Source organism: Colletotrichum siamense (genome assembly GCF_013390195.1).
Source record: "Colletotrichum siamense strain Cg363 chromosome Unknown KSG_Cg363_contig03, whole genome shotgun sequence".
Classification (NCBI taxonomy): Eukaryota; Fungi; Ascomycota; class Sordariomycetes; order Glomerellales; family Glomerellaceae; genus Colletotrichum; species Colletotrichum siamense.
In genome coordinates this window covers 5,729,405-5,743,240 of record NW_023501016.1, presented here as the reverse complement: position 1 = coordinate 5,743,240, position 13,836 = coordinate 5,729,405, and the positions used below count along the sequence as shown (strand labels likewise).

The 13,836-nt window shown below is 51.8% G+C and overlaps 6 protein-coding genes across 6 annotated transcripts; 2 read left to right on the top strand and 4 right to left on the bottom strand.

Moving 5' to 3' along the window:
- Positions 1–58: 58 nt before the first annotated feature.
- Positions 59–715, top strand: CGCS363_v005503 (Ankyrin repeat-containing protein; the record flags this gene model as incomplete). Its single annotated transcript, XM_036637352.1, has 2 exons — positions 59–254; positions 336–715. 2 exons carry the CDS (start codon positions 59–61, stop codon positions 713–715), a joined length of 576 nt encoding a protein of 191 aa, XP_036497636.1.
- Positions 716–3,089: 2,374 nt separating this feature from the next.
- On the bottom strand, positions 3,090–4,160 carry CGCS363_v005502 (uncharacterized protein; the record flags this gene model as incomplete). The annotated part of the gene is made up of 1 exon (XM_036637351.1): positions 3,090–4,160. The coding sequence occupies one exon, from the start codon at positions 4,158–4,160 to the stop codon at positions 3,090–3,092; it is 1,071 nt and encodes a 356-aa protein (XP_036497572.1).
- Positions 4,161–4,702: 542 nt separating this feature from the next.
- Positions 4,703–6,744, bottom strand: dapb3 (Dipeptidyl aminopeptidase BIII; the record flags this gene model as incomplete). The annotated part of the gene is made up of 3 exons (XM_036637350.1): positions 4,703–5,789; positions 5,845–6,593; positions 6,643–6,744. The coding sequence occupies 3 exons, from the start codon at positions 6,742–6,744 to the stop codon at positions 4,703–4,705; spliced, it is 1,938 nt and encodes a 645-aa protein (XP_036497571.1).
- A 1,835-nt stretch (positions 6,745–8,579) lies between these two features.
- On the top strand, positions 8,580–9,396 carry CGCS363_v005500 (uncharacterized protein; the record flags this gene model as incomplete). The annotated part of the gene is made up of 3 exons (XM_036637349.1): positions 8,580–8,903; positions 8,958–9,147; positions 9,203–9,396. 3 exons carry the CDS (start codon positions 8,580–8,582, stop codon positions 9,394–9,396), a joined length of 708 nt encoding a protein of 235 aa, XP_036497350.1.
- A 738-nt stretch (positions 9,397–10,134) lies between these two features.
- On the bottom strand, positions 10,135–10,821 carry CGCS363_v005499 (uncharacterized protein; the record flags this gene model as incomplete). Its single annotated transcript, XM_036637348.1, has 2 exons — positions 10,135–10,384; positions 10,442–10,821. 2 exons carry the CDS (start codon positions 10,819–10,821, stop codon positions 10,135–10,137), a joined length of 630 nt encoding a protein of 209 aa, XP_036497042.1.
- A 1,588-nt stretch (positions 10,822–12,409) lies between these two features.
- Positions 12,410–13,606, bottom strand: CGCS363_v005498 (uncharacterized protein; the record flags this gene model as incomplete). Its single annotated transcript, XM_036637347.1, has 1 exon — positions 12,410–13,606. The coding sequence occupies one exon, from the start codon at positions 13,604–13,606 to the stop codon at positions 12,410–12,412; it is 1,197 nt and encodes a 398-aa protein (XP_036497041.1).
- Between the last annotated feature and the right edge of the window lie 230 nt (positions 13,607–13,836).

Here is a 13,836-nt window from a genome sequence, read left to right as displayed (position 1 = left end):
CTCTCAAGACTCACTTTGCGACGCCAGAAGCCCAGACCCCGGACAATCTCAATCAAAAATGGCGCCAAAACTATCAGAAGAGGAGATCGACGACCTGATCTACTTCTCCCGCGCCGGCGAGCTCGCCGACCTGCAGGAGACCCTCAAGGCCCTGTCGGAGCGCGAGGCCGCGTCCGTCGGCGAGGTCATCACAGCCGCCAAGGATGAGGGCAAGAACACCTGCCTACACATGGCCGCGGGCAACGGCCACATCGGTAGCTTTCGCCCCCGAAAACCCCTGCGCTCACCATTTTTGACGCCGAAGATTCCGATACGGTTGCTAACATACGTTGCAGACGTCGTTAAGGCGCTGATCGAGGCCTTCGAGCCCCGCCCCGCTGACGAGAAGAAGGCGTACGTCGACGCCGCCAACGAGTTTGGCAACACGGGCCTGCACTGGGCGTGTCTGGGCGGCCACCTCGAGGTAGTCAAGCTGCTTGTTGAGAACGGCGCGTCGCCTGCGATTGCGAACGACAAGGACCAGATTCCGCTTGACTCGGCGCTTTTCAACGGCAAGAGGGAGGTTGCGGATTGGTTCCTGGCGCAGTCTGGAGGTCTGGAGAGCGGCAATCAGGAGGGTTTGGAGGGAGCGGCGGCGACGGTTGAGATTGAGGATGACGGAGATGATGAGAAGGTCAAGGGTGGTGAGAAGGGTGAGAGCAGCAAGGCTTCATAGGGCTAGTTGAATTGCATGAGTTAACGACAACGTTGTATGAATCGTAAGTTCCCGAATGATTTGACTTATGATGCGCAGAGATGATGTTGCTTCTTTCTGATGCTGTTTTGCTTAGACGATATCTGAAGATAACAGGTACCCTGTCTGAGTGGCCGTTTCCTCTTCTTCTGATGTACATGGATTATGTCTTGTGCCACAACCTTCAAGGCCACTGTTGCAGCTGCTGGTGCATCCTCGCTGTTGACACTGGAAAAGCCGAAACACTTTCGCAATTACTTTTCGAGTCGCCAAATCGAAGAACGACTGGAGAATCCTCCATTGCAAATGTAACGCTTATTGTTTGGATATTAGGGCAGAAATTGTCCTTCTCCCTCGGCGGCCATTTCTTCGAGAGTTCTGCTGCCCAAGTTACGTTGTCAATGTAGCTCCCACGTGTCAATGCACACTTTCCACTCTCGTTCAACTTGCAAACATTCATGTTTGCTCTGTCTTCGATGAACTCAATGGTCTCATGAATGCCATATTCCATTTGGTCGCGTCTGGTCATTCGGGGAGTCCGGAAATTCTTGAACTCAGGACCTTGGGCTGTTGGTCTTGGACGATCCGTTGTGTGCAATTCCAAAGCACCGAGGACATGTTCAGGCAAAGATTTCCAGGTTGATCCATATCTGTAACCTTTGCTAGATGCCCATATGTAAGTAACACATTTGCCTTTGGTAGAGGGGTCGATGAAATGCGGCAATACATGCAAAGATTTGCATGCATGGTAGCCCCATTTACTGACAGCATACGGCCACAACTGACAAATTGGAGCCGCACACGTCTTTGAGTGGTTTCCGAGTAAGTCCTCCCATCGACTTTTGACAGAACCTTCTGAGTGGTTGGCTAGGTGGTCGAAGAGTTTTATAACATTCTCTGCATATTTGTCAAATAAGTGCCTCCAGAGCCCTTCAAAACGCAAATAAGTCACGCAAATGGACGTGATATCCCGTTGAGCACTTGTAAAGTGTTCGTTCTGCTTTGCCACGAAATACTCTTGTGTGGTGAAATGGGCTAAACGAACTGCGTTGCTTTGTTCGTCAATTGTGACTAGTCCAGCACATGCAGACAGAATCAGTTCAATCGTCCTCACGTTTTCATGGTCGAATTTGGTGTCTGTTTCCTCTATAGCAAGGGCATGCTGGAGTTCATTCTTGGTAAGAGGTCGCTCTGCGAATGTTACCCAGGCAAGAGTTCTTATACCTAGATTCCGGAAGTTTGGTTTCTGCATCTTGATTCTTTCCATAGCTTGGTCGTATGCTTGCTCCAGGATATGGCGTTTCTCATCATCTCTGTCTGACTTTGAGTTTCGATATTGTAGCTGCTTCAACGCCTTGCGCACTTCTGCCACGCTTGTTGTGTCGTGCAGAACATCCAAATAAAGGTGTGCGAGGAGAAACCTGGGAAGCTGGGTTAGTTGACACAATCAAGGGTTGGATCAAGGTGGGAATACGTACATTCCGTCCACAAGCCCTATTACTGCAGACTTTATGGTCTTTCCGAGCTGACTGCCCCCTTGTACGCGTTCCAGGAGATTTTGTAACCGACTGTCGATGAACATGCCAACATCGTCGCTCTTCGCGCTTATCCTCTGTCGCAGACAGGTATCGAATAAGGTCTCAATTTCAAACACATGTCGTGACGTGTACATAATATTGATGTCTGCCTCCACCTGGATTCTCGAGAGATGGGATGTGAAACATGACCTACAGTCATCCGATGTTCGACACTCGTCAAGTGCGTCGACGACGACAAAGACGTTGAGAATTGATTTTGAAACCATAACTATAGCATCAATCAACTTCCCAATGGGTGGGTCTTCTTTAGAGTCTGCATGCTCGTCGTAGAGTCTTCTGATACACTGAGGCAGGGTAGAGAGCGTCTGGGAAAGCTGTTTTAGAATGCTGGCCAAGAATGAACGCAGATCCTGCTCATTCTGTCTTTGATAGTTGCAGTAGATGTAAGCCAAACCAATGGTTTGACTTTGATACACATCCCTGAGAAAATTCACCACAACAGATGCGATTATTGTTTTACCAGACCCAGGGATGCCTGGGCAGAAGAGCGTTTTGCCCTGAGAAGCCAGCCAGGTCTTAAAAGGCTTGGAGTTGAGAAACCACTGGCCGGTCCCTGGATGGCGTCTCGAAAAGAAATCGCTGTTTTGTTTTCCGTAATCGGTAGGTGTGAGCCAGTCGAGTATCTTAATATCTTCCTCCTTAAGTAAATGCCTGTGAATGCCTTCTACATGAGACGCAGTTGATAGGACGTTGTGTCGAACTATTGGAAGTATGAGTGATTCGTCCAATGAATAGTTTCATGAAAAGCTGTACGTTATCTACTTACTATCGTTGAGGATATGTCGCGCCGATCGTTCTGCTTGAACCGACCCGGGCTCTATTTGAGCCAGAAGCTCCTTGGCACATGCCGCTGCCACGGCAGCCGCATGCTCCTGCCACTGTCTGTCCTTGTGACTGTCCGCGTAGTCACAAATTCCTCGTATGACAATACAAGGAAAGTTCGTCATCAGCCCGGCTGCTTCCATCTCTACACAGAGAACATGATTACCGAAATCCTTATTGAGCTTATCCCGGAACATACCGTCCTTGATAACTTGGTTCCCAGACGCAATCAATCCGTAATGAATACGGGGGTCTCTCAACTTTCTCTCCTTAGCCATCGTCTTGTCGCAACGCCGACAGGCATCGGCTTCATCTTCGTCGGAGGAGGATGTATCGTCCATATCCACATGAACGCAGTCTGCCTTGAATAGAACATCTCGGAGAGCTTCAGACCGCAAGTATCTCGAAGCCAATTTGGGAAATTTGCTCCCGAGCTCTTCTAAATATTCGTCGAATTTTGATTCTTGCATTTCGTGCGCAGTTTCCAACTTCGTCAATGCTGTCAGTAGGAAAGTGGGCGGGTTATTGAGAGATCCTGTTCGTTCGAAATTGCCGCCCTCTTTCGCCTTCCCAAGATCCCACTGCACCACCCCTGGGTGTGTTCCTGTAGGAGTGCTTACAACAACATCGCCGAGTCTGACCTTGTTGGATGGAATGCCGCCACCAATCCCCACCATGAGCCCAATCTTGATGGACGGGAAAGTCGACACCATGTTCGTGGCTACAGTCGCTGCCGAGACAACGCCAATTTGGCCTTTGGGCAAGCAGGCTATCACGATGTTGTGACCACCTATCGATCCAAGGGTGTACGCATTTGTGTCGGTCGGGGGCTGCATGTTGGGAATATTAGGATGGCGTTGGTCGAGCATTGCAATCGCGGCAGTTTGCTCCTTGGAGAGGGCGCATACCCAGCCTACAGAGTAGGCCTCGTGCGATAGTGCTGCCTGCTTCGCCTCCTTTTCGATGGCCGCTTCATCTTGGTCTCGTTTTCTTTTTTCGGAATTCATGACAGTACGAAGGTGTTCTCGCGGCGATCCCCAACGCTAACGGTAGTTTGCCGTGCAAATCTCGTGGTTTGTGATATGAGAGCGAAGTCAGATATCGGGCGTTGTAGACAGCAGATGGGTGAGCCCAAAGACAAGGGACGCTTGAAAAGAAGAGGGGGTTTGTGTGGGAGGAGAACCAGGCTGAACTCGTGAGTTCAATAGCCAAGGGATGTGTAAGCGCCAGCGCAGCGATGGCAAGGTAGACCTGTGACCCTCCGTAGTGCATAGAGCCAATCATCTCAGGATTATGGCAGGGGCATTCGCCTGCCTTGCCACTTTCATCACCGACCACCAATAATCCAAAGTTTGCTGGTGGGAACGTGTCTCAGTCAAATTTTACATTTACCTATCTAGTCAAGATAGATATTTAGGCGGATGCACACTTTTTTCTTCAATTGCTCTGATCAGCTAGTAGTAATTAGAGTCACGAGCCCAGTAGAATTGAAACATTGAAGAAACCTACTTGGCGAGCTTGTCAATATCGGAAGTGGCTTCCCAGAGAATTACAACAAGTATTTCTGCCACCAAGCCTCCTCTTCGGCCAGCCAAATTTGCGGGCTCCCCGGTTTGCCAAACATATGGCCCTCTCCAGACACCTCCCTGATGCGAACATCTCCACCCTTGTCCTTGACAGCCTGGTAGATGAGACGTGCTTGCTCAATGGGTACCACTGTGTCCTCGATTCCATGCAGCAGAAACAAAGGCGACTCGATTTTATCCGCATTAAACAGAGGACTTCGCTCCTTGTATCTCTCTTCCTTTTGCTCATCTGTCATGCCAGGATTGAGGACTAGAGCACCCATGTACTCTGACTCCAGCTTGTGAGTAGACTCGTCAAGTTTCTTGACGTCGCTGACGCCACAAACACAAAATCCCGCATCAAAGGTCCGTGGATGGCGCACAAGGGCCTGCAGCACGTTGTAGCCTCCCGCACTTGCGCCGACGATACCGACCTTACCAACTCTGCCTGCGGCCACGAGATGGTCGGCGACCTCAGCAGCATCGTCTGCGTCAACAATGCCCCAATTGTGGAAGAGTGCCTCACGGTAGTCCCGTCCGTGTCCAGTCGAGCCGGTGTAGTTCAGAGCAAGGAGTGCATAGCCTCGAGCCGTGAAGTATTGAGTGCGCAGTTTCAGCCCAGAGCCCGTATATCCGGTCGGACCGCCGTGAGACGAAATGATCAGCGGCGGTAGGGTGTCATCTGGGGCCGTGAACTTTGGGTTGCGCGGCATCCACAGAGCGCTGTAGATCATTCGGGAAGGAGAGCCTTTCGAACGAAACTGGACAAGTTCGGGCTTCGAGAAGAGCCCTTCGTCCAGATCGGCATCAGAAGTTCGTCTTACGGCGGTAACCTCTCCACTCAACGCATCAACCTTGTAGAGAGCCGAAGGGGAGGCTTTCTGTTCTCCGATAACCAGCACTGTGTTATCATTCAACCTTGCGACTGAATCGAACGCAATGGCACAGAGGCCGGGTGGCCCGATAGGCTTCCAGTCATTCGTCTCGAGATCAATGAGAATGAGCTTTGCCTCGCCAAATAAGATGCCTGCTGCTACAACATATCGATCAGACAATGGGGCATATGTGTGACTAAAAGCTTGTTAGACGATACCCATTTTCTCATGGATGCTCTTCTGTAACGAACCTTCCTTGAAACCATCGAATCTCACCAAATTCGGCATTCTCGAGGTCTTTAAGCTTGACCTGCGAGGGCTGTACTTGACCAGGGGCAATGCGGTGAAGTTGACGGAATCCACCAGTCTCAATGCACACAAACAAGCTTCCATCCAAACCCCATCTGGGCTCGGCAGCGCCCTCGCGGTTCTTGCCTGCAACTTGGGTCACGTTCTCGACGGTAGCAGACGGGCTCCAGTCAGCTACAAAAACTTTGCTTGCAGAAAATGGAAGATTGGGTTGGTCCCACTCCATCCAAACCAGCCTTGCACCGTCCTCGCTAAACTGAGGTGTATAGTAGAAGTCGGCGCCCTGCACGATTCTCCTTGTCTCTCCGGTGTCTGCATTGATGGCGACGATGTAGTTCTTCACTTCTCGTGGCGTGTTTATCGTGTGGTCTTCCTCAATGGCCACCACCCAAGAGGTCGTCGGGCTCGCGCTGAAGTTGGAATATCGGAGGTTAGGACCCGCTGTGACTAGTTTCACTTCCCCAGAATCCGGATCCAGCACGTTAACACCGGTGGTATCACCACCACTATTGGAGAAGATGATACGTCCGTCGAAGAGTACATCGTATGGAGAGCCACCGTACTCGTAGACGGAGTTGTGGGCGCTCCAGGGTGCTGGGAGCACGTCCTTGGGTCCGTCGCTGGTGATTTCGACAACGCCATTGCGACCATCTTCCTTGGACTCGTTGAAGTACGCGCGACCGGATGCACGCTACAGATAACGTCAGAAAGGGCGATGGCCATTGATTCACGAGGCTTACATGAACACGGGGCGAGGTGACGGACCAGCTCTTGGAGGTGACTGTATCGGCCGTGATGGGGCTGTCCCAGTCACCGTATCGCGCCACTCTTTTGGTCACCATTTCTGAGAACTGTACGCAATGGCGGTGCTTGAACGCTTGGAAAGAAAGTTCGGAGATATTTCCGCGACTTGAAAAGACTGTGACTCACCTTCGCGTGAGACAAGTGAGGGGCACTAGATGACGTTGGACGAAGTCGGACTGACTGATAAGGAAGGAGAATAGGGTACTTGGTTCACTGTAAGCGGGTCCGAGACCCCGCACTTCGCTCCGGGTTTGCCGTCCGCGCCCCGCTAAATCCCATAGGGCCGGAGTCGTCGGCTCCGAAACTGCTCCACCGACTTACGTGAATATGGGTATTCTTCCGTTCTTATCAATCGCAATCGTCATCGTGTTAATTCTGAGCCAAAAATACAGCTTTGCTCTGATGTCAAGGAAGATGCTAGCACGAGCGCTGAAAAGCCTCATGGGACAATGCGGAAAGGGCGTGCTTTCCGCCCTTTTGGTCTGGGTACAAGCCTGTTCAGATTGCCGGAGCTTTGCTGCTGATGATTTCGCCGAATGTGAGGGGCGAGTCAAACTGGGCTGATTGCCAAGGCGAACGCAATGCCGCCGGCCGTCGTCGAGGTCATGATTCATGACATCAATTTTGCAATTGCGACACGGAGACTTGAGTAGCCACCGGATTGCTGAGCAAGGTACAGACAGGGCCCTCAATCACTTGAGATTGACGTAAACCTCTTTTTGCTGTGTGATACTCTTTGTAGACGAGGGAAGTGAAGTCCAAACCCCTGCGTGAATCAACTACGGGGTTGGCTCGGCTGCTCATGGCGATGTGGTCCGTGTTTCAGCAAAGAGAAGGTTGAACCGACAGGTGTTGGCCAGAACGGCCCCCGAACGGAGCAATTGGTCGCATGCTCGAGGCCCATGAGCTCGGAAGGCTTGTGGAGGTGGTGACAAGGGTTCGGAGCACAGGGATTACCTGAGTGCTGATTTGACAGTCTGAGGAACCACGTTTGAGAGTCTAAGTTTAGCCTACGACAGCTGTCATCTGAGACTCACAGGAGGGATCGGATTCCCCTTCTCAAATTCAACCGAAATTTGGTGCTGGTTCGCGGGGAAAAGTTTTCCAAGGAGGTGCAGCCGCTGGCTGGATCAGATAACGGCGACCAGCGACATCACTGATGACAGGTGACGAATAACGTTAAGCTTAAATCTCTATTGTGCCTCCGCTATCCGCGACTGCGACATAGGTAGTCAGCGAAATGGGAAGACCACAATCTTGAATGACATCGTCGCCGCGCTGGACTGCGTACGGATGCGAGTTCGCAAGAAAAACACTCATGTCTTCCAAATCTGGTGACAAACTTCTCCGCATGATGAGCCGCGTCCGGAAATGTCAAGTAGAGACGAGTTGCCATACCGCCAAGCTGTGCCAATGCCGGATCTCGAGTAAAACTGACCTGACCAGCCGCCTCCTGCAGTCATATCAAGCCCCGAATTTCCACATTAGGCGCTCGATGAGGCTCTCGAAGCGCTTGTTCTCTCCTCAGTGGTTCTTGGCGCGCTTGGCGCCACGGATGGTGGGGAAAGGGCCTCATCCTTGTAGTCCCATGTGGGTTTCATGATGCCGTTGCTCTTGGCGGGCTGTTCCCTCCCAGCTACGCTTTCACAAAGTTGTCCACGCGGACTTTGCTGGAAAAGCGTTCGTCTGGGCATATAACACGCTGCATCTTTCACTTAGCCACATTTCATTGTTGCCCATTTTATCCTTACTTTGTACGATTTCCTTTGTAATTGCAGAAGCTCCCCGCCCTTTCTAAGCCAACTCAACCAACAGCGTCGGTGTTTTGTACACCCAAATTCTTTTCTGCAGCAATCTCATCTAGGATTCCAACATGAGGTTATCACGGGCATTTCTCTTCTCGACACAACTTCTTGTCGCCACATCATTGCCAATCTCAACGACGTCGACCATCAGTGTTCTATCCCGAGGCGAGGAGGCTACAACAGAAGGAAACCTTTTCAAGAGGATACCTGCAGCAGGCTCAGCGAAGACTCCTAAAGGGGCTGCAGAGAACGAAACTGCAGCCGGTGGGGAAGCCGGGGCAGGAGGCGAGGGCGAGAAAAAGGAAAACGAGAAGGAAATTGAAGGAGCGTTCAATGTCCCAGTTCGATTGGGCGGCGCAGGCGTAAAGCAAGACGTCCTCTTCCCACCAGGAGTGAGTTGCGCCTTAATATGAGAATGAAAACACACAAGCTGATGTACAAATAAGAAAAACGGTCGCTTCGAAGTCGAGTTCCAAAACGCCATCGGACGAACCCTCACAGTCACCGAGAACCGAGCGCCCGCACCCCCTCCGGCAGGGTTCACGGCAGTGGAAGCAGTATCATTCAAAGTGAACCTGGCAGAGGGAGCACAAGGCATGACATTATCCAAGATTGACTACATTTTGAATCCCGGGAGTAAGCTTTTGAAGGCCTTGGATGTCTGCAATAAGCGAAGCTGACACAGCTTTAGACAAGCTGGACATTAGCAAAGGCCAGATCGGCCGCCTGTTCCCTGAGGCAAACGCGTTCATCATCGACCCAGCACTGGGAGAGCTGGAATTTGAGGCCGAAGAAAATGAGTTGACACTCAAGGTGGCGAACATGAATGGGGAGTTCGCAGTATTTCTTCCTCAAGCAAATGGCGGCGCTGCCGGACGTGCATAGAGGCGTTGTGTTTGGAGCGTTTGTGGAATGGGGAGAAGAAGGGAGGGGAAGCTATAATTATCAACCTTAGTCCATGAAAGGCAATATCTGTAATGACAGCAGGACTGCCAAATGCCTTGCGAACAGCGACTCAGAATCAACTGAGAAATGAGTCCAGGTTTTTGTTAATACTTCATTTCGGATATCGAATTTCATCGCTGAATAATCCTTTGCGTGAAATCCCATGTCTGGTTGGTTTAATTTCGAAGGGCCGTGTCCACCTCAACGAGGAGATCTCTGGCGTGTGATTTGAGAAACTGTGACAGACCTGTGCTCTGCGGTGCTCAGCGTAGGATTATTAGGAGGGCTGGTGTCAGTGTAATACTCCTGCTTAACTGTATTGGATTCGGTAGCTTAGTGCAGACAAGAACAAATACATGTAAGACGACGACCTATGTCGGGGCGAGTCCAATCCCAACTGGTCAAGATCTAGAGTCGAATATGGCTTGGATCGGTAATTGAAGCTAAGAAGCTTGCCTTGCAACCTTTCAATCGCCATTCGATTAGACGATCGTCGCAATGGTCTGGTCCTCTCGCAAACAACTATGTGATTGCCTTCACGATTCTTTCAAAATACGGTACCGGATTGTCGGAAATATGTGTAGTGGTATATTAATAAAAGATATCATGCCAAGGGTCTATATCAACACGATACGAAGAAAACAAAGGATCCAAGACTCTTTACTACATCGCAGCAGCTTAGTCGCAGTTGCGGTAGGCACCGTCGCTGAGCTGGCCACGAACAGCACCCGGGACAGCAAGGCTAGAGTGGACATCGGTGAAGAACATGGCCGGGTTCTCTTCGATCTGGCGGACCTCAAACCCTTCACCGTTGTCGGTCTGGGTACCGGTGGCGTTGACGCCAGTGCGGAAGGGTCCGGACAAGCAGCCGATGCTGCGGCGGACATTCTCGGTGCCCTCAACAGGCTGAGGGTTGGGGAATGAGATACTAAAACATCCTAGTCAGTCACTAACCCCTAAGGACCAGTCCTGGCGTCAAGCTTACCGAGGAGGACCGGCACGGCCCTTTGCAGCCTCGTGGATGTGGGTGGCTGTCAAGGCAGGCGATTGGTACTCGCCCTGGAAGTTCACCAGGGTGATGTTGTAGCAGATGACATCCTCCTGGGAGTTGATGCCGTAGTTGAAGTAGCCGATGGCGCCGGCCAGACCGCCGGTAGCGGTGTTGTTGTTGTCGACGACCTGGTCGGGGGTAGCGACGATGTGGTAGGTTGAGGTGAAGTGGAAGGGACCGGAGGAGCCCCAGCCCTGCTTGTTTCCAGAACCCTTCTTGTGCCAGCCGATGATGTGGGTGACATCCTCAATGATCTTGATCGGGGTGGCGGCAACGGCGGCAGCCAGGACCACGGGAACAAGAGCGAACTTCATTTTGTTGATATTTGTAAGAACTCGAGTACAGAGAGTGACGAAATTGGGATTGAATGTTCGGTGGGAAATGCAGATAAATGATAAGTGATGGGATTAAGGTACAATAAGGTATTAGAGTGTGATGCTGTGTGATTCCAATTGAAACCTGATTCAACGATGGAGACAATTGTACTCTATATACTCGGTTTCGATGTTGGTGAAGTCCGCAACAACCGCATCTCGGAATCCCATACCTCCGCCAAATTCCAAGATCGTCACAAGCTAAACATGCCGCCTCTGATGATATGTTGGTTGAGCCAAGGGGCTATGGAACGGGTCGACATCATCCAGGACTGAACTCCGGTGCTGTGGCCTTGAGAAACCGTCGTGATGAATGGGCCAAGAGGCTTGCGAAGTTCCTACCTTGCTTGGAAATCTGGCCGGCAATGGTTCGGGGCCCCTTGGCAACATTGCTGGTCCCCCGATCCGGGGACGCGCGCGTCGCCGTGCTGGGGTTACGGTCATGACACCGCCGATCAGTTGGGGTTCGGCAGCGGAAGCGACTTGTACCGAGAAAAATTGGGAGTTGTTGTGTCTTGTCTAGGTTTGTCCGGTAGCGCCAAATATTGGACAAGCTCCTTGGCGGTTGCTTGGCCCCCAGTCCAACGGTGATGTGCCGAAGCCTGATTAACAAAAATGGGCACATTGAACATGGCCCATTGGATGGAAAAGAAGAAACAAACGTTAGGCCGGGTAGATGATCATGTCTTCTTTTCTCCGGACTATGATGCTGCAAGCTGCAAATACTTTCGCTGGCGTACTGGGCAAATAACGGAGGCCTTCGCATCCGAAGTAGTTCCTTGGAGAGCCAAGAGGCAGCTACGAACTAGCTTATCTCCCTACCAAGAGTAAATTAGACAGACTGTTGCTGGGCATTCGTGAATGACATGTTGGCGCGTTCTTTTGGGAAGAGAATGTGTCTTGGCGATGAGGCAGAGCATTTAGGTGAGACCTGTCTAGCATTGCTCGCAGACGGACGTTGTTAGGAATGGCCCCCAATCTCTCATAGTTCGGACATGTTTGGAATCAAAACAAAGAGCCAATGAGATTGCACAGCGCTGAAAGTCCCCAAAAGGCGGATGGCCTTTCGACCCAGATTGACCATGCGATTTGTCGCATGTAGGGTCGTATCCTCTCACCTCGTGCAGCACTCTTTAAGTTATCTCATGGCCCGATGCAAGAACAATCGCTACTGTGAAAAGGGCAATGAAACCAAGCAATATTGTGCATGAGCCAGACCAGTTTGTGAAACGCACACATCTTGATCAAAGCCAGATAAGTATACATTGAGCGGATGGCTCTTGAAGTTTCAACTGTTCGAAGGGTATCTACTAATAGTGGTTGGTGTCGCAGCGACACATCATGGCAAGTCCCATCCATCTCCAATGTTGGAATGGCTTCAGCTTCTTCCATCTCGGATTACTCCTGGTCAACCGCGCGGAAGGCATTCTGTGAGCGATGGCCGACAAGCCCTTCTCAAATCGTGTGTTGTCCTCAAATCATTTTTACTGCATCCACTGGGCATTATTCTTTACTGTCCCTCTTCTTCTCATTCCCTGCGAAGCCAACCTCGACCCCATCCATGTTGTACTGTGTCATTTTGTGTCTGTGGCACCAAGGGGGCGTTTCCAGAGCTATTGCTGGACCCTTGAGATATCTCTTCGCCAGTTGTTATTCCCAATCCCTGTCCCTGAATTGTGCTCGAGTCTGGAGAAAGCGGCGATACAGCTGTGTCGAGGGTGTTTCGGTTGGAGCCGTCGGGCATTGGAGAGACGTATGCTGGCGGGGGCGAATTGTTCGCCGTCGGGTCGTAGTTATCGGCCGGTAGCTCACTTAATTGAGTAGGTGGCTCCGGATCGAGCTCGGCGATGTGCCGGGGCGGGTCGGATGGTCTAGCAGACACGGCAGCCGCCGGGTCAAGCTCCGAGACCGGCCGCGAGTCGCCGCTCAGCTCCGACTTGAACGCATATACTGAGTTTTCCGGCGGTGCCAATTTCGTCCGGGCTGCCGCCGCCGCCATAGCAGCGCCGGCACCGGCCCCAGCTGCGCCAGCCGTGCCAATCGCTGCGGCCGAATGCATCTGAGGTTCGACGTCCCCCTTCATGGGATGCTCCCCGGCTCCATCTAACCTGCTTGATCGGTATCTCTGGAAGAACTTCCAGCAGATGAAGAGTATGAGGACGACGGCTAGGACGATGCCAATGGCAAGACCAGCTTTCGCGCCAGGATCTAGACCTCCCCCATCATCCGGCGTTGAAGTTGATGTCGCACTTGTTGTTGATGTGTTCGTAGCTCCTGTTGAGGTCCTGCTAGCCGTCGACGATCCTGCTGTGGTGGTTGCCGCCGTTGCCGTTGCCGATGCCGATGTTGTTGACGAGGACTCTGTTGGATACGGCCCCGTCACATAACAATATCGAATCGAGTCGAATACCGATACATATTGCGTGCAGCTACTCTCAAGCTTGGTAATGTCGTCCAAGTCATTGCTGTACCAGGAGGCCATCTTACTCCTGAACGACGCATAGCTGGTTGTGAGCTCAGCCCCTGAGAGGGTCGATGTGAAGTCGCATGCTGTCGCAGGCCATAGCGATGTTGTCGGCGCGTCATCCAAGATATCCTCCAAGTCCTCCAAACAATCCTGAGCGTTCTGTCGTCGAATCTGTTGGTACCTAAGGTCGGGCCGGGCGGCGGCAGTGGTGATGAGGCCGGCCAAAAGGCCGACAGCGTAAGCGGTGTCGGAACGCATCGAGATTGGCAGCGGACGTCCGAATTGGGTTTTCCTCTTACTGGGATCAAAATCTCACGCGCCGGAACGGACTGGAGAAGAGCAGGATCGCTCACATTTGTGGTCGAGAAACGGAGAAGATCACGCGGGGAAGACAAGAGCCGCCGCGGAGGAGACCACGCGGCCCTGCCGATCTATTCAACGAAATACCTACGTCAACAACAATTCCCGTCCTGTCCCGTGTCAATCAA